This window comes from Maniola hyperantus, chromosome 18 (genome assembly GCF_902806685.2).
Source record: "Maniola hyperantus chromosome 18, iAphHyp1.2, whole genome shotgun sequence".
In the NCBI taxonomy this organism is placed as follows: Eukaryota; Metazoa; Arthropoda; class Insecta; order Lepidoptera; family Nymphalidae; genus Maniola; species Maniola hyperantus.
In genome coordinates, this window is record NC_048553.1 from 8,798,218 (window position 1) to 8,825,402 (window position 27,185).

General features: G+C 37.2%; 1 protein-coding gene across 6 annotated transcripts in view; it reads right to left on the reverse strand.

Moving 5' to 3' along the window:
• Nucleotides 1-24,902, reverse strand: part of dsx (transcription factor doublesex) — a 439,846-nt gene extending 414,944 nt beyond the window's left edge. For 2 of the 6 annotated variants that reach the window (XR_011237797.1, XR_011237796.1), the window contains exon 1: nt 24,227-24,900. Coding sequence is in view for 3 of the 6 variants with exons in the window: in XM_034978403.2 (XP_034834294.1) it covers nt 24,227-24,734 (508 nt within the window). In the remaining 3 variants the exon portion in view is untranslated. Of the gene's footprint in view, nt 1-24,226 lie in introns of all 6 variants that reach the window. The other 4 variants (XM_069504567.1, XM_034978405.2, XR_011237798.1 and 1 more) reach the window with 3 other exon arrangements.
• Nucleotides 24,903-27,185: the final 2,283 nt, after the last annotated feature.

Consider the following 27,185-nt stretch of genomic DNA (forward strand, 5'->3'; position numbering starts at 1 on the left):
AAATATGAAGAGTAGACGGTTCCTGCATCTAATTTTATTATTGGCACCGGTTCTAAAAAATATACCTAGTAGATCTACACTAATTTTGTGCACATATTATTATTATTTTACCCACGTAATAAATTAAATTGTTTTGTTAATTCTTAGTCTTTGTGCAAAAAAAAATTACGAGACATTTCACATTTCACTGCGGCTCATTTTTTGCGCAACGGATCAGCGTCACTGTCCAGCGCAGAAATGGAGCCAGTATTCTTGGCACCATTTCACGCGGGCATGATTTGTATAGTACAATAGAATAGAATGTTTTTTTATTCATGTAAACTTTTTACAAATACTTATGAATAGTCAGGTAGTTTTAATTTACCACTGGGTCGGAATGCCGTAACTAGATAAGGCTAGCTTTAAGTTTTATTGTAATATTTTCATTAAAAATTCTTAGTGTTTGTGACAACAATTTCAACTGTACCTACGTCAAAGTGAATAAAGCTGAGTTAGTATTAGTAGTAAACAAAAAACTCCACTCCACTAATAAATTCATCTGCTTGCGCTGGACTTTAAACGTTGTCGCACTGTGCAGTCTGCATTGATATCTAGTACTTGGGATGTATTACAGACAGGACAGCCGGGACAGATATTACATATAATGGAAATCACTTACGATAGTTTAAACGCTAAAAAAGGTACCTACTTGTCTACATAAACCATAGGTACATAATAACAACTTAAGTATAAAAACGTCTTTGATCTGTTGCTCCGTTGCGACGTGATTGAAGGATATAAACCAACAAACAATCACACATTCGCATTATAATAGGGGTAGTGATTGGCACATTCAGTTTGGAGCGGGACTGCTGACAGGAATGAAAACTAAAAACTATGAATTAATAACAGTGGTTCTCTTTTGGATTTTCAAATTAGTTTTAGAACAAAAAAAAATTTAATAGATTGTTTCGTTTATACATCTATGGGCACGCCGAGGACAATTAACATTAGCATGTCAGTGACGCGACCTTGAAGTTTTTACCAAACAATGCCCAACGCGCCTAAATAAGTTTTCACTTCAAGAATCCATAGGCGACTCTATAGATTTCTTTTGGATTTTCATACTAAAAAATATGTGCCGATTCAGTTACTAAGCCTAAAGAATTGCTAATAAGTTGATGAGAATTATTATCCCAAATGGCGTAGCAAAGTACAGGCGAATTTTGAATACGTCGGCTTTCGCAATCAGCCCGCGGCATACAAGGTCTTCCTGTGTTCTTTAAAAACCCTAAACAAAAGTTCCACCCGCAGTCGCTACGAAATCGTGTTGTACACAATACTTTGCATGCTCCCACACAAGTTAAAATTCCATGGTGATATTAAAACAGCAATGTATTCATAACAATGATATTCAACAGTCAGACATTCTAGTCAGAAAATTTGCGAGTAATGGAAACGTTTTGTATAGTTACATATTTTGTGCAGTTTGGTGCAGTTACCTACATGAAAGGGTCATTAATAGGTAGGGTTGCAAATCTATACTAATATTATAAAGAGGTAAATTTTGTAAGTTTGTTTAGAGTAAGTAATCTCTGGAACTACAGATCTGATTTTGAAAATTCTCTCACCAGTAGAAAAATATACCTATTATTCCTGAGTGACATTGGATTTTTATTTTTTAAAGTAAGAGATCATTACGAAAATTGTAATAAGCTACCAGTGCGAAGCCGGGGCGGGTCGCTAGTACAATAAAAAGCATTGTATTGGCATTTCGGTTCTGCGTTTTACTCAACGTTTTTTTTTCCCCCAATGTCAGCTATAAGATCTATACCTACCTTCCAAATTTCATGATTCTAGGTCAACGGGAAGTGCCCTGTAGGTTTCTTGACAGACCGACAGACAGACAAACAGACAACAAAGTGATTCTATAAGGGTTCCGTTTTTCCTTTTGAGGTACGGAACCCTAAAAAACTATTGTGACCGACCCTGATTCTTTCCTCGCGAGTTTAACTTCTTCTTCGACTTATACCTAAGTACGTAATTAGATGGGTAAATTTACACCAGCAATGTTTGCGTGTTAGAAGAAGCACCGACTATAGGAAATATTTTTTGAAAATTCCACCCAAGGGGGGTAAAATAGGGGTTTGAAATTTGTGTAGTCCACGCAGACGAAGTCGTGGGAATTAGCTAGTCCTTAAAATAAGATCACAAATCATCCGCATCACAAACAGATACCTAAGTCTGATGTAGCCAATCTAAACTTAACTTTAACCAGTTGTCTTACAGTTAGTTATGGAAAAGCACGTCCTGTGCAGGGATTTGCCTGTCCAGTCCCACCACAATTATACTGACCCAGTCACCAGTAACCTATTTGAAAGTAAATTGAGTTTGTCGAATTCCATCAAAATTCGATGTCTATTCTTGCATTGTAAAGTAGCCGGGCGATGTTGCATTTTAGGTCTGTACACCATCTGTATTAGATAGCAGAATATTTAGCTAGAGCAATATCGCTTTCTTTGTAGCAACATCAAATCGTTTCTTAAAATTTTGCGATATAGTCATTGACTTATATTATTACTTCGTATGGACAGGGCTATTGACAAACAAAATGGCACCGACTCAGTGGTGCTTTAGCACTAATGCAATCGTCTCACTCAAATCGCAGTGACGTCTGGATTTCAAACGGGTCGTTCATTAGTATCTAAGAGGTGGCGCTGATTTATTTGGTTCCAAAACCGTAAAAATTTTGTTCGCTTGATGATATATTGTCAGTTATATCGATAGCGATAGTGAAAGATTATTTATGCAAAGTTCCAAAAAAGCAGAACGCTAAAAACCCCAAAATGCCATAATTAAAATGAAAGATTACTTACGCAAAACAAACATAACGCTAAAATTTGCAAAATGCGTCTAACGCCATTAAATTAGTTTCCCGATATAGGACAAAGGTGACAGCTATCCAATGTCTATGCCGGCTTTTCTGCTATTATCAAAAGCTCACAGTATGAATAAGTATTCTACAATTCTTACACTTTTTGCAAGTTTTAATTTTCCATCAAATGTTAACCAAAATCGAACAGAAGCTTTTGTCTTGGGCTGAGATCGGTGGCTGAGATCTATAGAGCGCACTTTGACTTCAACTTTGACTTTGAGTCAGAGTGCGCTCTATAGATTTCACCCTTACTGTAACTAGGTATGTAGATACTGTGACTATATTGTTGTACTATCGGAGCAGGTATCCATTTGTTTAATACACAAACATTTAAAAAATTCGTGTCAAAATCAATGTTATTGAAGTCGGTTAAAAATCAGTGTACTTTTAATTAATCCTAACATTTACTAGGTCACAGGCAGTTTGCTACAGGGCAGTACATAATCATCGTGTGCTACTAATTGTGAACGGGACTATAAAAAATTAATTAGTAAGCTTATCGCGGCTATGACTTAGTGTTGCAAATGACTTTCCGCTTCAAACCGATTAATTAAACATCTTGAAGGACTTCTAATTGAAATACACGGGTTTTCGAATTTAAATTGGCATAACATGCAAGCTACGACAACAACGATTTTCTAAGGTTTTTTTGATTTAGTCTGAATTCTGATTGATGCGAATTTTATATAAATTAAAAGCATAATTTTTTTACAAAGTTTTTGTGTCGGGGGTTTTTTAATTTTTATTTTTATTAATTCGGAGAGTGCCTACTGATTGTTCATCTTCTCAGACGTCATGCTTTAGCAGAGCGCTGAGCGGTTTTCGTCGCCTAATTGTTGTGGCATGGTAAACTACTCGTTTCCACTTTTCTCTTGTTGCCTTCTTCGTGCACTCATGTAAATAAACATCTAACGCAGCCCCTACTTTGTCTGTCCTTCTCTTGGGCGATCTATTGCGAGCTCTAGTGCCCTCTACTCTGCTTGAACTATTACATGTTCATTTGAAAAATCGTCACGTCTATAATATGATATTACTAGCTTATGTCCGCGACTTCATCCACGTGGATTTAGGTTTTTTTAAATCCCGTGGGAACTCTCACTCAACTTACCAAAGTGATATAAATAGAGTACTTACGAAACTTATGAAAAAATGACTAAAAACAGCAAATACAGTCATCATCTGAGGGGGAGACTGGAGGCGTTAATTACTGCCTATGAATTGCATCCCTGGGATTATAAATTCGTGGCATTCCATCTAATAAAATTACAAAAATTGGTTTTGGCTTCTTAATTCCAAAACAATTTTTACAATAATTGCACCTTGTGAGACTCTGTTTTCTATCGAAGGTTTTAACTAAGGTTATCACATTTTTTATAATTTTTTAGTGTTTTACCTACACTTCAAAATTATTTAATAAGGTTATCACTTTTACAACATTTTCTTTTCCTTGTAAAAGTGATATAATACAGTCACAAAGTAATTGACTACGAACACTTGCCGCACTGCGAGACCCCAATGCCGTATTCCGCGAAAGCCTCAAGTTATAGCCCCACAAAACGCCGGACGAATCATCAATGCTTAAATCGTAATATATTGAAGAATTCGCAATTATCATATTTCATGCTTATTTACGACGTCTAGGCGTCCAACTGACATGTATCCGACGCGATCGCTTAAGGTCATAAAATGTATAAACCTGGCAATAAATGTTTGTTTTATTTATGTATAATTAATATATATACATAGGTGAAATGTTTGTAGTTCTTTTTCCATACGGTCGTGCGCTTGGCGTTTACGAGCGTTTCGAGGACGAAGGCTTGCTATCAGGGTTGCCAGTTCCTCTGAGGCTCTGTTGGAGTATAAGTCCCGCAAATTGCTATTGCGCTGGAACCATGTCTCATTAACATCGAAATGACATCATTTTGACGTATATTTAAGTAAAAATATACCATGCTGACGTCACTATAATGACGGCCACGCGCATTAGCAATTTGCGGGACTTATACCTACTCTGTTGAAGAAGCGAAGGCAACAGCTTGAATTAAGAAAAACTTCACTCCCAACACCAGATATTCTAGATAACAAACTAATAATTCATTTGAGCACCCATTTCTGTATCCATCTCACATCATTTTTTTTATCAACATTAGATCAATTATTATTACCTCATGAAGTCTCTACTCTTCAGGTGTTGGACCGATAGGTATTACAGTGCAAGCTGAAGAGTTGAGCTTTATCCCGTGGAAGTTATCTATACCTATCGTGCCACTCCCTATATGAATAAATATATCTCGCACTTATCACATCAGACCCTAACAGGATTCAAAAGTATTTATAAAAGTTGATTTCTTTAATAGTGATCTAACACTCTATTTCTTTGAAAACCCATGAAGCTTAACACATAAGTTGAATCCTGGATCTTGTACAGCTTTTATACCAACTTGTCAGAATGACATTTACTGCACGAGAGAGCGTTGGCGAAGAATTTAATGTTTTGAAACATATTTTACAAAGGCGAACTCTACCGGTGTTAAAATAAAAACTTTATTGTGGATAGAAGTCGTTAATCCCCAACCTTACTCATGAAATATGCTGTGCATATCTACTGCTGTAATTACACCCGTAAAAATAAAATAATGTTGTTGTGGTAAACGCACAACGAATAAAACCTGAGTTGGTGAAAATTATTAGCCAACGTGGTTATTAAAGAAAATATTTGTATTCACTAAATTATTTTAGATCCAAACAGTTTCAATCCAGGATTATAGTCAGCTAAGAACTTAGTTGATATATTATTTTACTCGTCACAAAACTACAAGTTTCAGACTAATTTTACACCAATTTCACTCTAAAAGTCATGAAGCCTTTTCTAATGTCGGTCTCTATATCAATATCTAAATACATAAAAGGAAAAGGTGACTGACTGACTGACTGATCTATCAACGCACAGCTCAAACTACTGGACGGATCGGGCTGAAATTTGGCATGCAGATAGCTATTATAACTTAGGCATCCGCTAAGAAAGGATTTTTGAAAATTCAACCTCTAAGGGGGTGAAATAGGGGTTTGAAATTTGTGTAATCCACGCGAACGAAGTCGCGAGCATAAGCTAGTCTCAGATAAACAGAGTTACTGAAGCCGTTAAAATTAGCTCGTGTAGTTAAATCTCAAGAAAACATGTAAACATGATACAAAGATCAGAATTGCCAGCCAAAGCTGACCTACCTTGTTATGTTATGTTATACCTTACCTGGTGTTCCTTTTTTTTGTTTTCTTTATATAAAAAATATAGAGTACTTATACGTATTTTTATCGCAAATTTTGGTTTTTTGATGAAACATAGTATATGTATGACATATCTGCTCAGTATCTTCTCATAGTAAGTACCTGTTAGCTTGAATTTGAAGGTGTGTCGTAACTCGAAAGTAACTCGTATTGGGCAGGTTTATCACGTGACTAGCAAGAGCTAAATCAATTTTGGGACGACTGTACCTTTTTTTATTAAGTTTAAAGTTATCGGTAGGTAGACTGCGAACAGCCAATCAGCTTTCTGTGAAGTCACGCAGATCCCCACGCGTCTCCAAGTTACCATGACGGGTATGTTTAAAACATAATGGATCAAGTATGTTTGAAATGTGCACCCAATGTCCGGTGGAACATGGTCTTTTTGTGTTTGTCAAAGTCAAATCATTTATTCAAATTGGGTATCATTGTACGCTTTTTGGTTGTCAGTTGTTTAATGATAAGATGTAATAGTGAAAGTATTACGTAAAGTTAAAACTAAGCTATGAGGGTTACATACAAAGTACATTAAGGTTATTTGAGTTTGAGTATGAGTTTGCACTAGAAAAGTTTACATTTTTTCGTGATGTAAGTAGGTAGCACCTTTATATGTAACCAATACCTAGGCAAAGCGAGCCGAAGCTATTATTTAGACATTTTTAATTATCCAGCACTATACTTACGCGGTGATAGTGCCCAAACCCTTTTAGCCGGATGACTATTATCCTGGCAGTCGTAAAGAGCGTTTATGGTCTATAAAACCAAGTGGAGATACACAGCCAGACAGTCCACGTCCAGGGATATCCAATTTCATAGTATTATAACCCTTAACACAATCGGAATAAGGACTAACGATTGCGTTGTATGTACATGTGTAATGTGTATTATTTTTCGCATACTTGTGCATTTTTACAACCAATATATTTCGGTTTGATTTGTAACTTCTGCCCGATGCGAAATGGTTTTTCATTTTGTTTGGTTTGCAAAGTCTGGTATTTCTGTTTTATTAGTGCTAATATAGTAGATAAGGGGAGATAAAATATTTTTTCCAGCGACATATTATGTATCTATGTATGTCTATATGTATGTAGGTTATTTGTGTTCCCCACAAGCTTTAGAAGCTTATCAATTTTTTTCCTTCTTTAAATACCATCTTAATTAACATTTGTTAGTTCTACACAAATAATAAGCAAAACTTATTTCTTTATGACGTAAAACTAGCAATTTTCCGCGACTTTGTCCGCGTAGCAATTGCCGTGAGATTTTTTAATTTTTTGGGATAAAAGAATCGGGAGTCCGGCCGTCTCCAGGATGCCTTACGGAACCGGATCTTAATACTAAGATCCGGCTTCCTAAGGAATTCTCGCTTCTTATAAGAAAATTGCATAGGTACCTACCCAAAATTCAAAAGAAAAAAAGTGAATCTGGGTTCAATAATCCATAATTCCATAGTTACTAATATTATAAATACGAAAGTAAGTAGGTAGGTATGTTGTCTGTCATGCCAAGATCGGTTTCAGAAGGAATTACTGCTTCTCACAAGATTTGATACCCAAAATTCACAAAGAAAACAAAGTAATTCGGGGTTTAATAATAATCCATACTTCCATACTAATAAGTATTATAAATGCGAAAGTGTGTCTGCCTGTCAGCTGACTTCAGCCAATTATAATATGGGTACCTTCAAGTCAAGAGTGAATAGACTGATGGTCAGATGTTGGTTTTGTAAGATATAGTGGTGATAATTATCACGCAAACTTAAAACTAAAGCTACGAGGGTTCCAAACGCGCCCAGGTTTGAGAAATTTTGACGAAATGTGGTACAGAGATAGCAGGCATCCTGGAGATCAACGTACCTACTTCGTTTTATCTCGGACATTAAAGAGTTCCTTCTGGATTTTTAAAAACCTAAATACACGCGGACGAACCCGCTAGTATCATCTAGTCTAAATATATAAAAGGAAAAGGGTGACTGACTGACTGATCTACCAACGCACAGCTCAAAGTACTGGACGGATCGGGCTGAAATTTGGTATGCATATAGCTATTATGACGTAAACATTCGCTAAGAAAGGATTTTGAAAATACAACCCCTAAGGGGGTCAAATAGGGGCTTGTGTCGTCCACGCAAACGAAGTCGCGAGCATAAGCTAGTAATTTATAAACATAATTTTAAGAGCATTAGTATCCCTACAGAGATTTCGTTTACTTTATAGCTCGATTTACATTGTAAAGTACCTCAAATTTAATGAAACTAATAATTATCTTCTTTTATATGCTTAATAAACATTACAATCAATTTATGCAGTTTTAATGCGACGATAATGGTGTAGTTGACTCCTCGCCAATACAATAAGTTACAGAAAATATTTGGACAAAGTTTATCTTCTCCAAATCTTGCAATTCATTGAGCAAATTTGTGGTCGACTATCTTGAAATTCAGCGAATTGAGCGAATTTGTGGTCAGACTATCTTGAAATTCAGCGACTTGAGCGAATTTGTGGTCAGACTATTTTGAAATTCAGCGAATTGAGCGAATTTGTGGTCAGACTATCTTGAAATTCAGCGACTTGAACGAATTTGTGGTCAGACTATCTTGAAATTCAGCGAATTGAGCGAATTTGTGGTCAGACTATCTTGAATTCAGCGAATTGGAGCGAATTTGTGGTCAGACTATCGACCTACCTTTGTACCTGAGTGCACATTTACACACACAAAAACGGTGACAGAAGGGCTGACTCTTTTTGCGCAACGGATCAGCCTGGCTGTCCAGCGTGGAAATGCAGCCAGTATTCTTGGCACCATTCCACGCGGGCATGATTTGTACAGTAATTAGATAAGGCTAGCTTTAAGTTTTAATTGTTTTTTAATAGAGATTGCGAGTATCCGTACTTTGGGAAAGTACCAGCTGCGCGATTGCGGTAGAATGACAGCTACAATGTCCCGATCGCAATCACCTCCGATTGGTTGACGCTCGCTCACTATTGGCTAAAATGCATTGTTGCAACAAGAATAGCACAAATTCAGCCAATCAGAACAATTGAGATTGTAATAATGATTGATGCAGGTTTTACGGAATCGCCCTGCTGCCTACTGATTCGCTAACTTATTGTCTAAGACTGAATGATAGCCACCGAGCTCATTTGAGATTTATTTTCAACCCAATGAAGGTTACGAACAATTACTTTAATATCACTCAATGATATTATCAATGCCATACCCCTTCCAGGTTAGCCCGCTCCCACCTTAGACTGCATCATCATTTACCACCATGTGAGATTGCAGTCCAGGGCTAACTTGTACCTGAATTTAAAAAAAACGAAGCAGCAAATGTAAAACAAACCAAAGTCAATTGAACTCTGTTGCTATCTTTCAGTGTTAGACACTGAGTTAGCGAATCAGCCCCACTGGATATATTATATCTAGCTTCTCATACAGTAAGCTATATATCTACCAACATATTATATTTCTTACTTGCACCAAGCACTGATATTGGGTGCCCTTGCCCGCGAAAGCTAGTGCCCGAAATACAGTTGGACATAAACGAGAAATTTCAATGTAGGGCTGCCATCATTGATTATGATAATAAGTTATTTTTTAATTTAATTCATGACTATAAGTCCCGCAAATTGATAAAGCGCGTGGCCGCCATTTTAGTGACAATTTTTACTTAAATATACGTCCAATGACGTCACATGATGTCATTACGATGTTAATAGACATGGTTCCAGCTCAATAGCATTTGCGGACTTACCTATACTAGCCAACTTGCAACATCATGAAGAGCACGTACCTACCCTCTAGCTTAGTTATAAGTACATATTAAGTACAAATTAACAATTTTGACCATCAGTAAGCGTAACCATGTTACCTATCAATACTTATAATAAATTCTGATAATTATTTGACTTTGACTTGGACTTTGTTTGAGCAAAGTGACGTAATTTCGCTAAATAGCGAAACTGAAGCAAACTGCTAATATTGTTTTTATTTATATAAGTGGATTACCCAAGAAATCCAGTCTCTCCTTTCAAAGTTTTAGATTTAGATATACATATTGCGTCATTCGATACTTCGGCAAACGCGTTTACTCGTACATAGGTTTTTATATTTTAGGCACAAACATAAATTTATATAAACAAGCCAACATAATTTCTTTTACGCCAAATTTAGTATAGGCGAAGTTTTCAAAATAAGTACAACCATCCATCAAACACAGCCTGCCACGAAGATATGCAATAAAATATGGATTTTAGAACATTTAAAAATATAGAAACAGAAAATAGCAACCCTATGGAAATTTTGCCAAAACAGGGAAAGGGTGAAATGACTAGCGGTAGAGTAGGAAAACATGAAATGTCTTTTAGGCTGTCACTTCTTAGCTAATCTTAGTTAAAATCGAATAACAGAGCAACTTTATACCAGTTAAATAGAAAGTGCTATACATTTTGGTAAGGTATTGTAAAAGGTTTACACGCTGAATGTATAACAGTAATGTGTATAGTCATGTATGTACATGGCTTATACACATTACGTTACATGTGTAGTGTACAATTTTATCTATTAATTTATGAGTTCTGGTATCATATAACCGATTGATATAAAATCTTTAAGTTAAATATTTATTAATTTTAACCAAAGTGACACCTGAAAAAATCTCGACGTATAGTACTAACCTTCTGACCAAACTCTCCTATCTGAGTTCTATAGAACATAGAGGAAACCAATGTTATTTACCCTGGCATCACTTTCCTATCAAAACTTGTATTACTTCCATCCACTTTATGTTACTAGTTAAACTTTTATCCGAGCAAAACTCGATTTATTCTGGTAAAAAGTTCTAAGCTTAAGGAAAATAGGATTAAAGCGAATGTATATCAGAAAAATCGAAATTCTACAGTAAGGGTCCTACTCCTATCAGACAAATAAGCAAGCTTTTGCTCATCGGGTTTATTTATAATGATCTTACGGTGATGCATCTTTGTATTTCAAAGGCTTGGTCGGTTGCATACAAAACGCGATGGTATCTGCAGATGAAACACAAAAACGCGAATACCTATAGGCTATAATAATATATAGAAGTGTGTTTGTTTGTTGGTTTGTTGGTTTGTTGGTTTATTGGTTTGTTGGTTTGTCCTTCAACGCAACGGAGCAACGGATCGACGTGATTTTTCGCATAGGTAATAGGTATAGTTAAGGACCTGGAGAGTGACCTAGGCTACCTACTTTTTATCCCAGAAATCAAGCGTTCCCCCCCGGGAATTCAAAAACCTAAATCACGCGAACGAAGCCGCGGGCATCAGCTTGTGAATTATAAAATTACTGAACGCGATGGTACGAGATTGCAGATGCTTTCATAGTTCCTTGTTTTTCTTCCCATGAATATGTACGATTAATTTTTTTTCATATATAGACTACTTTTCATTTTTTACTGAAGTAAAACTAGATACGGCATAGGTTTTAGGTGTTAAGTGCGGAAACCAGCCCAGAGCGAAGAGCGAAGAGAGAGCGAAGATACGCATATGAGATGGAAAGTAATTCCATAAGTCCTTCCACAAAAAGTACAAAAGACAACTCCGAAAAGAACAAATTCCACCGATATTTAAAAACTTTTTAGATAGTTAATGTTTTACACAGACCATAGCAGATAAAACTATATATGCCTACCACAATGGGACCACCCAATATGCGAGCGTCAAATGCAGTCAATTCGCACTTGCTCGGTAAAACAACAATATCTATATTAGGTATTTGCTACCTACCTGACCTGATAACATCGAGGGGGGGGGAGAGCCTTATCAAAATAATCGCAAGAACACAAGGGACATAATTTTATGTTACAAATATATTTTTTGTTACCTGTAATAAAAAACAAAAATTAGTTTCATATTTTTTATTAGTCAAAAAACGATTTCGACGATTGAAAACCTCCTCCTTTTTGAAGTCGGTTAAAAAAAACCGCACAGACTATTGCCAGTTTTACAACCGCCCTGTTGTTTTTTGTGACGTCATTATTTCCTTGTTTATTTACTGGATAATGGATATTACATGAGGCACCTAACTCACTAACTACCACTCCCTCTTTAATACAAAAATTTTTTCTACGTTTCAACGTCAATTTAAATTATATACCTAATGGTCTCTCCAACTATATTGTGTTCTTTAAAAAATCCTACACAATGATAAAATAGAATTACATTGAATGTTGTATGAACCATTTATAGATATTACATATAAATAATGCAAATAAATTAATTATCTCTTATTCAATGCGGCATACAAATAGATGCACCTATTATTTAGTATATTTTATTTGCATTAGCAATTAAATTAACTATTCGCCACGTGCAAGACTCAGTTGCTTTATAGGTATACATACATAATAGGTATTTACTAACTCAGACATTGATATCAGATATAATTGGACACCTGAGATAAGTTAGACAATATTGTATGTCTGTCTGAACTCTGAAGTCTTATTGTGCTGGTTAACTGATAAACTGACTATTATAAAGTTAGCAGACTTAAGTACTTGACAAATGGATATCTAATAAAATTGTAAGGATTTAAAAAATGTTATTTAATTTTTATTTAAAGCTTTTATTAGTTTGACTTGTGTTTTTTGTCATTCCGTCAAAATTAATAACTGATCTTTCTGACGGTAATTGACCAATCCGCGCGGACGAAATTGCGGGCATCTAGCATCTATAGTCGGATTTTTAATTAAACAACACGTTTTGAAATTAGCTAATGTCAAATCGTAAAATAATGATACCATATTTAAGATGTTAGTGATGTATGTGGTTCAGTTGGTTCATGTGAATGAGACCATGAACCAGATCCTGTTTCTCTATTTTAGATTGAACTTTCACAAGAATAGTAAAAGAAGCATTATAAAACTAGTAATAATTGCTAAAATAAAATAAGTACCTAGAGATGGTATAATAGTGCTTAAAAAGGGATTTTAGAAATGATTTACGTAAATATTGAGTACTTATAAGTATAAGGTGTTCATAGATGTTACTAAATAATTTACAGCAGGATAAACCCACGGAACAGAAACTGTTCCGTGGATAAACCATTAATTCCATTGAACTATCGACTCACAATGTTTGACACGTTTCTAAAGTTACCCGTAGCTACTGAACCAACTGGATTGGTGGTTCATGCAATATGTTGTGCCCCCAGCAATATTTATTTTTCAGAAAAATCTGGTAGCACTGGGAAAACGGACAAAAAAAATGGGTTAAAGAAAATGTCGAGTATAGTGACCCACATAAAATGGGGCAACTCTAGATGAATGATTGGTCCTTCGCTCGCAAGCGGGTTCCAATCTTTATCTATGGATCAAGATCCTGATAGAGCCAGACCTGCCTTATTATCTGAGTAACAAGATGCCGATAGAGTACGTGTTTGTTTGTCCTTTTAACATTTGGCATATTTGCTAGCTTGAGCCAGGGTGCAATTAAAAAGATATGAGCTGCTGAAGGTACGTAAAAACATTATTTAAAACTTTTCTAAGTCTGAGTGCTGATTTTATGTATGTTTTACAGAATACTGTTAAAAGATAATAATTAATATTACCAGACACCTTCCGTGGGTCATTATTCCCACCAGACACCAGGAAATAAGACAGATCTGCACTATCGGGATCTTAGTCATAAGTGCAGAGTGAACCAGGCTAAGCTAAGGGCGTATCTGCTACCTGTAGCTCCCAGGCCATAGTTAAACAAAAGTATATTCCACTAACAAAATATTTGACCCACATTATTTCGGGCGCTGTTTACACGAAATGGTCCGCCTTCCGATAGCTTAGCTTTTATTGAGCCCCCCTGAGTCCACCTCGTACCAACCTATGGCACAATGTTTCCACCCCTATAGTGAAGTTTAACAGTCTTAAGGAAACAACGGGACAGCAGATATGCTACGTAAGTGAGATAACAATACCATCTATTAGTAGAGTCGTCCGTGTCTATTTACTACAGGTAATTGGTATAATTATTAACTGACACAAGCACGACCATCTTTGTAAGTATTTATAGTATTTCTTCAAGAAAACTAGATCATAATAATTTTATTTTATAGCATTATAATGTAGGTATCCTAGCTTCCTGCTTCTTGTTTATTAATTATGTGTTTTAATATCTACTATAAAATGATAAAATTAATTAAAAGTAAAAAACTTTTTTACAATAAGTTTTTCTTTAATTAGCTAAAAAGAATTAATAAACGTTTCCTTTCGTCATTGCACAATCATTTATATGATAAAAAAGCTTGTCGAACTCTTTATTTTCCGGGACAAAAAGTAGCCTCATGTCACTGTACCAAATTTCATCAGAAATCGATTAAAATGTTGGGCCGTGAAATGCTAGCAGACAGGAGACAGACAGACGCACTTTCACATCCATATTAATATTATAAATGCGGAAGTGTGTCTGTCTGTCTGGCAGTCTGTCCGTCTGTCTGTCTGTCAGGTATGCTAGCTTTCCGATTAGTGTAACCGATTTTGATTAAATTTGGTACAGAGATAGTTGCATCCCGGGGAAGGGCATAGGCTACTTTTGATTCCAGAAAATCAAGAGAGATTTTTAAAAACTAAATCCATGCGGACGAAGTCGCGGGCATCATCTAGTTAATACGTAATATTAGTATGGATTGGTATGGAAGTACATATGAATTAAAGATTAAATTTTGTCTGTTCGTTATCTCTATGCTTTCCGAATTTTAATTCGTATTATCTAAATTACCTAATTATTACCTATGTTATCACTATTATCAGTCACCCTTGCCACTTTTAAATTGGTATGCCCAGCGTAGTAACTTACTTATACTTAACATAGTAACTTATACCTACGTGAATATGTAGTTGGGTAGGTCGTGGTAATGATCAAATGTTTATTATTTGTTCGAATAAATTCGGTACATTGTGTAGCCTTTACGATAAGTGTGAGCAACCGGATTGATAATATTTTTATTACATTTTTAACATTTTTAACTTCAGTAGAATTATTTTGCCTATCAGACCAGAGTGAATTACTTGTATAGGACTAATTTTATCCTTCACCGTTATAACATGTATTAGATATTAAATTTCTTAAAACGCCATAATAAATGATGACGTATGGAGCGGAAACGTGGACACTGACGGTTGGCCTCGTCCACAAACTAAAAGTTGCTCAGCGCGCTATGGAGCGAGCTATGTTGGGTATCACTCTCAGGATAAATCCGGAACGAGGGAATTCGCAGAAGAACAAAGAGAGCGACCGACATAGCTCAAAGGATTACGCGCTGAATGGGCAATGGGCAGGGCCATGTCTGGTCGCAGAACCGATGGCCGATGGTGCAGACGTGTTCTGGGTGGAGACCGCGTACCGGTAAGGGCAGTGTAGGACGACCCCCCGCCCGCTGGACCGATGACCTGAAGAAGGTGGTGGGGAGCGGTTGGATGAGGAAGGCGGAGGCACCGTGTTGTGGGAATACTTACTTACTTATTGGGGGAATATCCTATGTTTCATGTAATTATTATGTCACTAGCTGATGCCCACAGACTTCGTCCCGCATGGATTTAGGTTTTTAAAAAATCCCGTAGGAACACGGAACAGAACTTTCTGTTCCGTGCGTAGGAAACCGTTTGATTTTCCGGGATAAAAAGTAGCCTATGTCACTCTCCAGGTTTTTAACTATACCCATTTAAAAAATCACGTCGATCCGTTGCTCCGTTGTGGCGTGATTGAAGGACAAACCAAAAAACAAATACTTTCGCATTTATAATATGGGTTCCTGTAATATAGCATATTATATGGCATATTATGCCATACTTTACTTTACACATATGAGTGACCACCAAGTGATAGGCAAAAGTAAACAAATTAGTATGACTGGCCACCAAGTGATAGGCAAAAGTAAACAAATTAGTATGACTGGCCACCAAGTGATAGGCAAAAGTAAACAAATTAGTATGACTGGCCACCAAGTGATAGGCAAAAGTAAATAAATTAGTATCACTGGCCACCAAGTGATAGGCAAAAGTAAACAAATTAGTATGAGTGGCCACCAAGTGATAGGCAAAAGTAAACAAATTAGTATGAGTGGCCACCAAGTGATAGGCAAAAGTAAACAAATTAGTATGACTGGCCACCAAGTGATAGGCAAAAGTAAACAAATTAGTATGACTGGCCACCAAGTGCTAGGCAAAAGTAAACAAATTAGTATGACTGACCTCCAAGTGATAGGCAAAAGTAAACAAATTAGTATGACTGGCCACCAAGTGATAGGCAAAAGTAAACAAATTAGTATGACTGGCCACAGTGGCGTGCAGCTCATAGAGGCAATAACGCACTGCTTACCCTCATTGTATAATCAATGCCTATTTTAACCGACTTCATTCATTATAACCTGCCGTAAAAATAAGTTCATACCTAAATGCATACCCTGGCTTGAACTCCTGTGCACGCCACTGACTGGCCACCAAGTGATAGGCAAAAGTAAACAAATTAGTATGACTGGCCACCAAGTGATAGGCAAAAGTAAACAAAAATTCTTCAAGATTGACCTTCGCAAAAAAGTAGTCCAATCTGAAGTTGCAACATGGCAGATGTTGCAAATTTAGAGTGGACTACTTTTTAAAAAACCTTGAATTTATTTATAGTATAGGGGTTTGGTCACAAAGTGAGCATGTCACCCCTATAGTTTAGAAATAATCTAAACCGCCTATACAAAAATGTCTTAATCTCTACGCCTAAGTCCTCTTAATACTGTTCTAGGTACTTGTTCTGCGCGCAGTGTATACAAGTGCCACTACTGTGATGAACTACGTCCTTCAAACACTATCTACATAGTATAAAATAAAGTCGCTTCCCGCGTTTGTGTGTATGTATGTATGTATGTATGTATGAACGCGTAGATCTTTTAAACTACGCAACGGATTTTAATGCGGTTTTCACCAATAGATAGAGTGATTCAAGAGGAAGGTTTATAGTTATAGTTTAATTCTCAAAAAATTAGAGATCCCTAGAGAAATTGAAGTAATGTGAATTAGGTCGGAAAAAAATCCTCTCATTTGAGAGTTTCTGAGGCAAATACACCTCAATGACACCACATTAGTATCTACATTGCACCCATGCGAAGATACTTATCGAATTATATCATACAACAGATAACAAAATAATATGTAATTAACAAACATACAAGTAGCTAACGACACACAACTTTTTTTACCGCGCACAAAGTCCTCATTCACCTCTCTGATACGTTATCTGACAATAAAAATATAATCGGGCAAATATAAAAAAAATTAATGTATCAATGCAGTTCTTACTTGCTATCTTGTTTAAACTGGCTCGGCTGTTTCTACTTTGTGTTTGTGTCCAACGTTAAAAAAAACCGACTTCAATAGGTATTTTAATATAAAATAATTCAATTTATTACCGAATATATTATGTAGATACCTATACAAGAGTTAATATAGTTCCATAATAATATTTTTTGGTGCCGGTGCCAATTAGCTTTAGCTGCGCGAATCGTCTAGACTTCATATTTTTATGAGACACTACAATGGCACCTCATTGGTTTTTATTTTTCGTAATTTTTTTTTATTTCACAATTTTTAGTGACCCCATGGTATTAAAATATGCTATGCCTGGTTTAAAATCTACTGTTTACTAAGCTAGGTATTACACTGATCGCGAGCAATGTACTTTTATCCGTTGAGGAGTTCCATTATCTATCTTCGAAGATGTTCATCAGATCTTCACCTTTAAATGGGACCAACTTTGAAGTATATCTACCCTTTCAAACAAAAAAAAGAATTTTCAAAATCGGTCCAGGCGTCTTCGAGTAGTCGGGGAACATACATAAAAAAAAGATTCCAACGAATTGAGAACCTCCTCCTTTTTTGAAGTCGGTTAAAAATCGGTTGAGTAGCTCCCCGTTCCCACTTGTCGTTTGTCGCGCCCGGATTTAAATCGGATGTTCGATGTTCCAGTGGCAGAACATTTTATATGAAGCTATTCACACTTGTCGGAAACCGATTTTGTGTCAAAATGTACTGCCACTAGAACATCAAGCGATAAACGACAAGACGTGGGAACGGGGGATAAGTAGTTGAAGCACAAAAAATAACAAACAAATCACTACACATTCGGTTTTTTTTAATGTCCATAAAGTATGAACTAAAACGACAGGACGTGCCAAAAAATGGTTTATCGATAAAACGATAAAAACTAGCGATAATTCCAAATCGGCGGTAGTCTTGACCTATCATAAGCGACTATGACTTTAGGCCTACACGAAATTTTTCGACTTGCTTGGCTTCATTAAAATACTAAACATTTTTTCTCATCTTGTTTTAGACTCATTCAATATGCCAAAAGCCGAATTGGTATAACAGAGTTTCGTCTATGGACTAGGCAATCTTGAATAATGTATTTGAATGTATTATGTCCAGTCCTTGAATAAAACAATGTTTTTAAATCAAGATTCTGATCAGAACAGCATACCTACAGATTATAACATACAGCTATAGGTATTATGACTTTGTCATCCGCGAGTAAATATTTTGAAAATTCAGCCCCCTAAAGGTGTAAAATAGGGGTTTGAAATTGTGTAGTGCCACGCGAACGAACTAGCTTATGCCCGCGACTTCGTCTGCGTGGACTGCATAAATATCGATCCTCTATTTCACCCCCTTAGGGGTTGAATTTACAAAAATCCTTTTTTAGAGGATATCTACTTCGTAAATCTACTCGTAAAAAGCTATCTACATACCAAATTTCAGCCAAATCCGTCCAGTAGTTTGAGATGTGCGTTGATAGATCAGTCAGTCTTTCAGTCCGTCAGATTTTGCAGATACTATTATAATTAATATCCATATTATTATAAATGTGAAAGTGTTTGTTAGTTGGTTTGTCCTTCAGTCACGCCGCAATAGAGCAACGGATCGACGCCAGCAGACTATGACTTAAACTCTTCTCATTCTGAGAGGAGTCCCGTGCTCAGTAGTGGGTCGGCGTGGGTTGATCATGATGACGATGAAATGTTATCATATCGTCCGACGCCTCACTGACACGCTGCTTATCGCGGTTTGATTTAAATAATAACATTGCTATCTAAAAGATGCAATATGCAACCCGTGTTATCGTGTTGCCGACCAAGCTAAATTACGATTAGGTAATCTAACTAGAACGCAAGAGTTCTGGGAGGGTTGTGCGCTAGTTACTACGAACAAGTAGGTCTGTAACAAAGATATTAAATACTTACACCTTAGGTACATACTATCCTCACTGGTCCAGCAGCCGCCGGTTTTTTTTTTTTAGTGATAAAACAGGCCGAATCTTCGTAAGTAGATTTTCACAGAGGAAAACTTGGGCGTCTTGTCGAACCGAACCTACTCACGAAAATTCAGCCTGTTATTAATGGCCGGCTCCTGGGCCATACTCTGTAGTATGCTTCTAAAAGCAGTAAAGTAAAGTTTCCACCAGTTCGGTAAGAAGCTGATTCTACTAAGAGGAGCTGTGAGAAACTGGGTAGTTGCCTTTTTTTTTAAACAGAATATTACAATAGTGCCTACCTACTTAAATATGCAATACATAAGCCATGTAACTATTACACTATCTTGTGGTGGGCTGCTGGATGCAAAGCCGACCGTTTCCATGCAACTTTGTCATTTAGAAATTAGTCAAGTGCCGCGACTTAGCAAATGTTGTGTTTAAATCTATGCAACGGCAAATCTAAGAACTCTACGAACTAGTTGAGCCGTCCCGGCTTCGCTCGAGTGGAATATCGGCGAAGAAGAGAGTGGAATTTGAAAATATCCTGAAACAAGTAAGTAACTTAGGAAGGTGGTGGGACTCATAACACTCCGTGACGCCCTCGGCAACCTGGCCGGCTCTATTCGGCTTTTGGAGCGAGCTTGGATGGCTGGAGTGAAATCTTCAGCGGGGAGGGGCAATGCACGCACAACAGACCGAAATCAGCCTAGAGTGAAAAAAAAAGAAAGAAAAGTAAATATCTAACTACCTACCTACTTTTTATTTTTGACTCAAAGCCAATGATGAAAACTGACGGACTTTCATACAAACTTACATTTTAGTTTTCCTTAATTTGCTTAAAAGATAACCAAAGCGTAGAAACCTTTTGGAGAAATTTTAAAGAACACTAGATGATGCTTGCGACTTGGGTGGGTTCTTTGGAAATCCCGGTCAGAACGCACTCCGTGTATAAATTAAAGTATTTGTGTCTGTGGTTTTTCAGATTTTTTTTTAAATAGGTAGCAGTTTTAAAGTTACATGGCCTCAAAGATTTACCTACATTTAAGACAACATTTTTACAGAAAATCGGCAAACCACAAATACCTATACAATTATATATACTTATATTATTTATTTCTAGAACGTATAGGTATATAATATATTTTCCCTTTATTGATTTTAATTAATTGGTTAATATCAAGTGAGAACTAAATAAGTTTGTATGGAGAGCGCTACGGAGCGCGTTAGGAATACTTTTCATAAAGTTTTTGCTCACAACAGAGCACAATATCTGGAGCTCCAATCACTTTGATTCTGTCACGTGTAACCTATCAATCACGCGAACCCTATACATATTAAAATGTAGTGAAATAGGGAGCATCACTTAAGTCTCGAATCACTTTGTCATCGCGCCGTGTAACCTATTTTCTGAAATAGCTAGCTCAAATGTCAAGGACAGTGGAACTTTATATAAACGATTTGTGTTGGTATCACTGTGTAAACAAGATAAGAATTTACAATTTTGTTCGACGCTTTAAGATCAGAGTAACTATGTATAAGATTTGGATAACTAACTCAAAAGCTTTATCCAAAAACTTCACCATGATTTCAGCTTCAGCTTTCAGCAGAATTACGTTTCCTTTATCAATTTAACCTATTACGCAAGTACAACATTCGTGCAATTGACAAAAGAAACGTAATTACAAGAAGCAAAACTACAATGGCTACATAATTTAGTAAGTATACAAAATAATGATCTTACAGCCTTAGATAGTCCATACTAATATCATAAATGCGTGTGTCTGTCTGTCTGCTAGCTTTTCACGGCCCAACTGTTTAATCGATTTTGATGTGGTCCAGAGTTAGCTTACATCCCGGGAACGGACATAGGCTACTAGCATGCAGAATAGCTATTATGACGTAGGCATCCGCTAAATAAGGATTTTTGAAAATTGTACCCCTAAGAGGGTGAAATAGGGGTTTGAAACTTGTGTAGTCCACGCGGACGAAGTCGCGAGCATAAGCTAGTATTAAATATATTGAAAGAAGAGAACCATAAAAAACGGGCCGAATTGAGAACCACCTCCTTTTTGGAAGTCGGTTAAAAATTTAACGATTTGACTAATTTAGATTTTTTTTGCTTTAAACAGCAAGTTAGAGCAGAATTTTAAGAAAGCGCAATTGTTACAACATTTTTGCGGTTATCACTTATTAGACTCCAGGGTATCTATTAGGTACACTTTTAATCCATACTAATATTATATAGCATTTATAAGTGTCTTTGTCTGGCTGTCTATCTGTCTGCCTGTCTGTCTGCTAGCTTTTCAGGTCTATCCATTCAACCGATTTTTACGAAATCTGGTACAAAGATAGCTTGCATCCCGGGGACGGACACAGGGTAATTTTTATCAAAGAAAATTGAAGAGTTCCCACATGATGTTAAAAACCTTAAATCCACGCGGGCCAAGCCGCGGGCATCACCTAGTTTTACATAGTTATTGGGTAGATACACTGAAATCAAATATTGTGTAATTTCTTCAAATAGGCCTACAAGTCTCACTCTTCCATCAAGAAGATAATTTCCAATGCACTTCACATACTTTATCACGTAAATATTTACCTATACCTATCATATCAACATTATCTAAATATGTACCTACCTATTACTAAGTACATTTTGTGATTAGGTTATATTCCTATTTCCTACCTAGGTAATAATTACTTATTTCTTATTCGACAGAAATTTTCAATAAAAACTACAATCTATACTAATATTACAAAGATCTAAACTTTGTAAGTTTGTTTGTAGGGGGTAATCTATATTTATTTGTTTTATTTCCATAACAAATATAGGTATTTACATAGGTTCTTAACACCCTTAGGCCTTAAGTCTTGTCGACTTGTCTGGGCACTGCACATTCCTATATACAAATATTACATTATTAGGTATTTATACGGATGAGACAAATACACAAAACAATCACATGTCGGTAGAAACAAAATCAACAAAATAAACGAATGGCAGAATGAACGATCTCCTGAACCGATTTCGAACATTCTTTCACCAGTAGAAAGCTACATTGTTCCTGAATAAAAACTTTAAAAAAATATTAAAGATTTCTACGAAAATTGTAATATAATTAATCACCTTGCGTTAATGGTTTCAAACTTCAAACGTTTTTTTCATTAAAACTTAAGTTTACTTAACTAATTATTTTTTTAAATCTATTAAGTAGGACTTAAATTATTGGAAAGCTCAACACATAACACTCAATTTTCTTGTTTGTTATAGTGCTCCTGATAGTGCTTATAAGCCAGACAATAATTTAATTACATATTATCAATGTTTGGGATGTGGCAAGTCACTGCTGGCCCGGCCCTAAGATACGGGTTTTTCTAGAGGTCAGGATTTCAATGTATCGTACTGAGTTTTACTTACATACTGGGTATCACCTGGGTATAAAGATTTTTCTAACTAATCTAAGAATTCGTAGGCATCGAAATATAAAGGTAAATACTTAGGTGTGTTACTGTAATTATTTTACTTTCCTAAGTAAACTATTGAGAGTAATAATAGGTAAAGTAGCTTTCTAAACTAAAATTACTGGAATCCATTGTACCTAACAACCGTCACATCGACATCTAGCGACACTCCTCACGAGTCACGACTCATACAAATTATGCCGTGATTCTGTTTACATTTAAATAATATGGAAGCTATTTGAAAATTGCGTTCTCTCGTTTTTATCGTGCACCCACTAACGATCGAACATCTTTGTTAACAAATAAAGATTGATTTGATTTGATTTGATCGATCTGTAATTTGTCGATAAGTTAGGTACCTACTTGACAACGTTGTTAATAGTCAAAAAAGACCGTAGGTACAATTTGAAAAATAACAACGTTGCTAACTTATCGAAGGATTATAGATAAGATAGAGAAACCTTCTTGTCATTTTTGTGATCACTGAACCTATTACCTAGGTACCTATTTGAACGAGCGAAGCGAGCTCTCTCTGTGTCTAATTGAGTAAAATTGCACTTGTCCGTCCGTCCGTCGGTTAGAGCCTATTATAACTTCTGAATTACTGAACGTAATTACCTACTTCAAATTTAAACATAATTAATTTTAAATCAGCCTTCAGCCGAATATTGCTTTAAAAAATATAAAACTCTTCATTTCTCTTTAAATGGAGGGCTTTAAAGTGGAGATTGAATTCGTCGCTATACCTATTATGTCAAAAACGCCTACATAATATTAGAAACTGAAACTGAAAATCTTTAAATTAATGTTAATGTATGGCGCTGTTAACATTATTGTGAAGCATTATTGCAAAATTCAACCATCTCCAATAACCCTTTAGCTCATTTTGCGTCTGATGTTAAAAGTCGACTATTACAATTGTATAGGTAAGTACCTACTAGTAGGTAGTTAAAAAACTATCTTTACGCGGGAAATGGGTATCATGGGAATGCCGCGAGGTCTTAGTTCGGGGCGAACCACTAGTTACGTAGGCACCTCGACGTATCAATACAAAATTGATAAAGTTGTATTGTATATAAACAAAGCGAGATGTGAAGAGTCACAGATACTTAGGTAAAGGTAATACTATAAACACGCTGACATTGTAGGTACATAATACATATGTACCTACCTAGGTGATTATTTACCGGGCACACACGTTCTACCGTGTATGCACTTTACGCTTATCATTACTTCATTATCTTGACAACTGATAATTATTATGAAAACAGTAATATTATGTCGAAAAATTGGGACTAACCGGGCTGTTGCGGCGGCAATAGAGGTGGCATGGGCGGCTGCGGCGGCGCCGACGGCGGCGGAGGAGGCGCGTACGGCGACACGCCGGGCGAGCCGGGCACGGAATCGCAGCTGGCCGAGCCGAATGAGCGGGGCGGCGGCGGCGGCACCACCGGGCTGCGTGGCGCCTTGACTATCGGCGGCTCCGGCCGGTCCAGCTCCACTCGAGGGTCCTGCGAGCCGGACTCGATGGCCCGGGCGCGCGCCTCGTCCTGCGCCTGGGCGCGCCGCAGCGCAGTCTGCAGCGCCATGACGCGCTGGCGGTCGGCCGTGAGGCGGCACTTCTCGCAGGTGCAGTAGCGGTACTTGCAGTAGCGCTTGTGGCCCTTCAGCTCGATCTTGAGGCGGTGGTTGCGGCAGCGCGCGCAGTTGGGCGGCGCGCGTGGCACGGCCGAGCTGGAGGCGCCGGGGTCGGAGCGCTCGTCGCACTCGTCGGGCGAGCGGCGCCGCCACGAGCCCACGGACACCATGGCGGGACTGGCGGTGTCGGCCGTGGTCGCGATGTCTGCGCTGCACGTCACGATCGAACACGCAGCGCGCCTCGCGGTCACGATGCGACTGATTGCCCGCCGCCGGCTGCACTGCCCCGCCCCGCGTCTTCACCTCGCCGCGCTACTGCATTTATTGCGATGCAAGTGTGCATTTCCTAGCTCTACAAACTACTGGATGTGACACGAATATAAACGAACCGAGGTTTTAATCACTTTCGATGCGAATACCGCGGATACTTATAAGTGTACCCCGTTTGCGATGCGTTCAAAGTTATCCGCTCTTATTCTGAAACATTTTTTTATTCAAGTACCTAGTGAAATGTAGAGCGATTGAAGACTTTACGCTCTACTTTTTTACTTTGTAGTTATTAAACTCCGCAGGTAGGCAGAAAATAATAGAGTAACTTTTGAAATAAAACGCTTGTGTTATAAATAAAATGCATGTTTTTATTCATTTTAATAAAATCAACCAATCATTTATTTTATTATTTGGTAAAACACATCCATTTACACACACAATTCTAGAAAACCCAGTAGATACCTACTTAATTATGTATGTACTTAGATAGGTACTTACCTACCTAAATAAATATGCTATAGTCAGTGAAGTTACCTACCGGCATAAGTTGTCTCTACAAATAAAGTAGAGTGGGTAGTGTAAGTAAAAGAAAGAGAGTCAGCGCGTGCCAAGCCTTCGTTATTTTATAAAAACTGAAAGTTTCTCTGCGTATTGTCCCCAGCACGGGGAGGAATGGGGAGGAACGATCAGCGACTATGAAGTTTGGATCACCACCATAGCTTTGGGAGATAACAGGTACCGGAATAAAAAGTAGCCTATGTTTGTCTTCGGGCTGCAAGCTATACCTATCTGCAGTACCTACTTCATCAAAACTGGCTTAGCGGATGGGCCGTGAAAAGGTAACAGACAGACGGACCCACTTTCGCATCTATAATAGTACCAGTTTATGCTCGCGACTTCGTCCGCGTGGATTACATTTCAACCCCTTGAATTTTCAAAAATCCTTTCTTAGCGGATGCCTACGTAATAATAGCTATCTGCATGCCCAGCCCGATCCGTCCAGTAGCATGAGCTGTGCGTTGATAAATCAGTCAGTCAGTCAGTCACCTTTTCCTTTTATATTATATATAGATAGATTTAGATTAATAGTCTGAATAACAGGTAAAACCAAATCAAAAGCAGAATGTGTAACAAATAAATGTTTTCCAACAAAAGAAAAACAGCAGTAAAATTAGTGAAAACTCTTCGCGAAAATGTAACGGATTAGTGGAGTGGCCAGAAGAGGACGGCAGAAAGTGGATTAGAGTGAATCCATTACTGCTGGATTTTAGTTTGTTGTTTTTACGATTTATTAAAACTAAGAAGCAGGAATTTTGTGCTCAACTGCATTCAGCGTTTTACAATAGAGACCTTAAACTTACCTACTTAACTAGAACCGTAATTATGGTCAAAATAATAGGTTCTAAATCTAAGCAGATGTAAGTATAAGTCCCACAAATTGCTATTGCGCTGGAACCATGTCTCATTAACATCGAAATGACGGCATTTTGATGTCAGCCAAAATAAAAATATACCATAAGCTCGAAACTTCAGTGTAGTGCAGACGTAAAATAGCGGTTAGCAATTTGCGGGACTTATTTAAAATATGCTCCTGAAAAAGCGTGGATTTGACCTGCAGCTCGTTCCGGCGACGCAAAAGACTGCAAATACTATTTTATACATGGCATAATCTTGTACCTATATCAAATATTTGAAAAGAGCAACCGCCGAGTTTCTTGCTGGTTCTTCTCGGTAGGAAAGGCATTCCGAACCAGTGGTAGATGCATCCGACTATTCGAAAGTACTTGTAAAAGTTTATTCGAATAAAAAAGATTTTTATTTTATTTATTTATTTATTATATATGCGTTGTAAGTTTTAGATAATAATTAATTACATGTGACGACCGCAATCCTTTTCTATTGACTCTTTAGGTACCATTGAATAATGTCCGGCGAGGAAGGGTACCTAAGAATGTCAAGTGATTGTTGATCGAAAGCTGTGATCGAAAGCTGTGATCAAAAGTTGTGATCGAAAGGGATTGACACAGGCTTTGGCGCAAAGTAAATTGTACGCTAAAAAAAGGCGTCAAAAAAGCGGTAATAGCCTAGTGGTTTTGCTTAAGACGTTCGCCTTTTCGGGAGGTCGAGGGTTCGATCACAGGCACGCACCAGTAGCTTTTCGGAGTTATGTGCGTTTTTAAAACAATTAAATATCACTTGCTTTAACGGTAAAGGAAAACCTTGTGAGCGAAACCTGCAAGCCTGAGAGTTCTCCATGTTCTCAAAGGTGTGTGAAGTCTGCCAATCCGCATTGTGCCAGCGTGGTAGACTATGGCTTAACCCTTCTCACTCTGAGAGGAGACTCAGCTCAG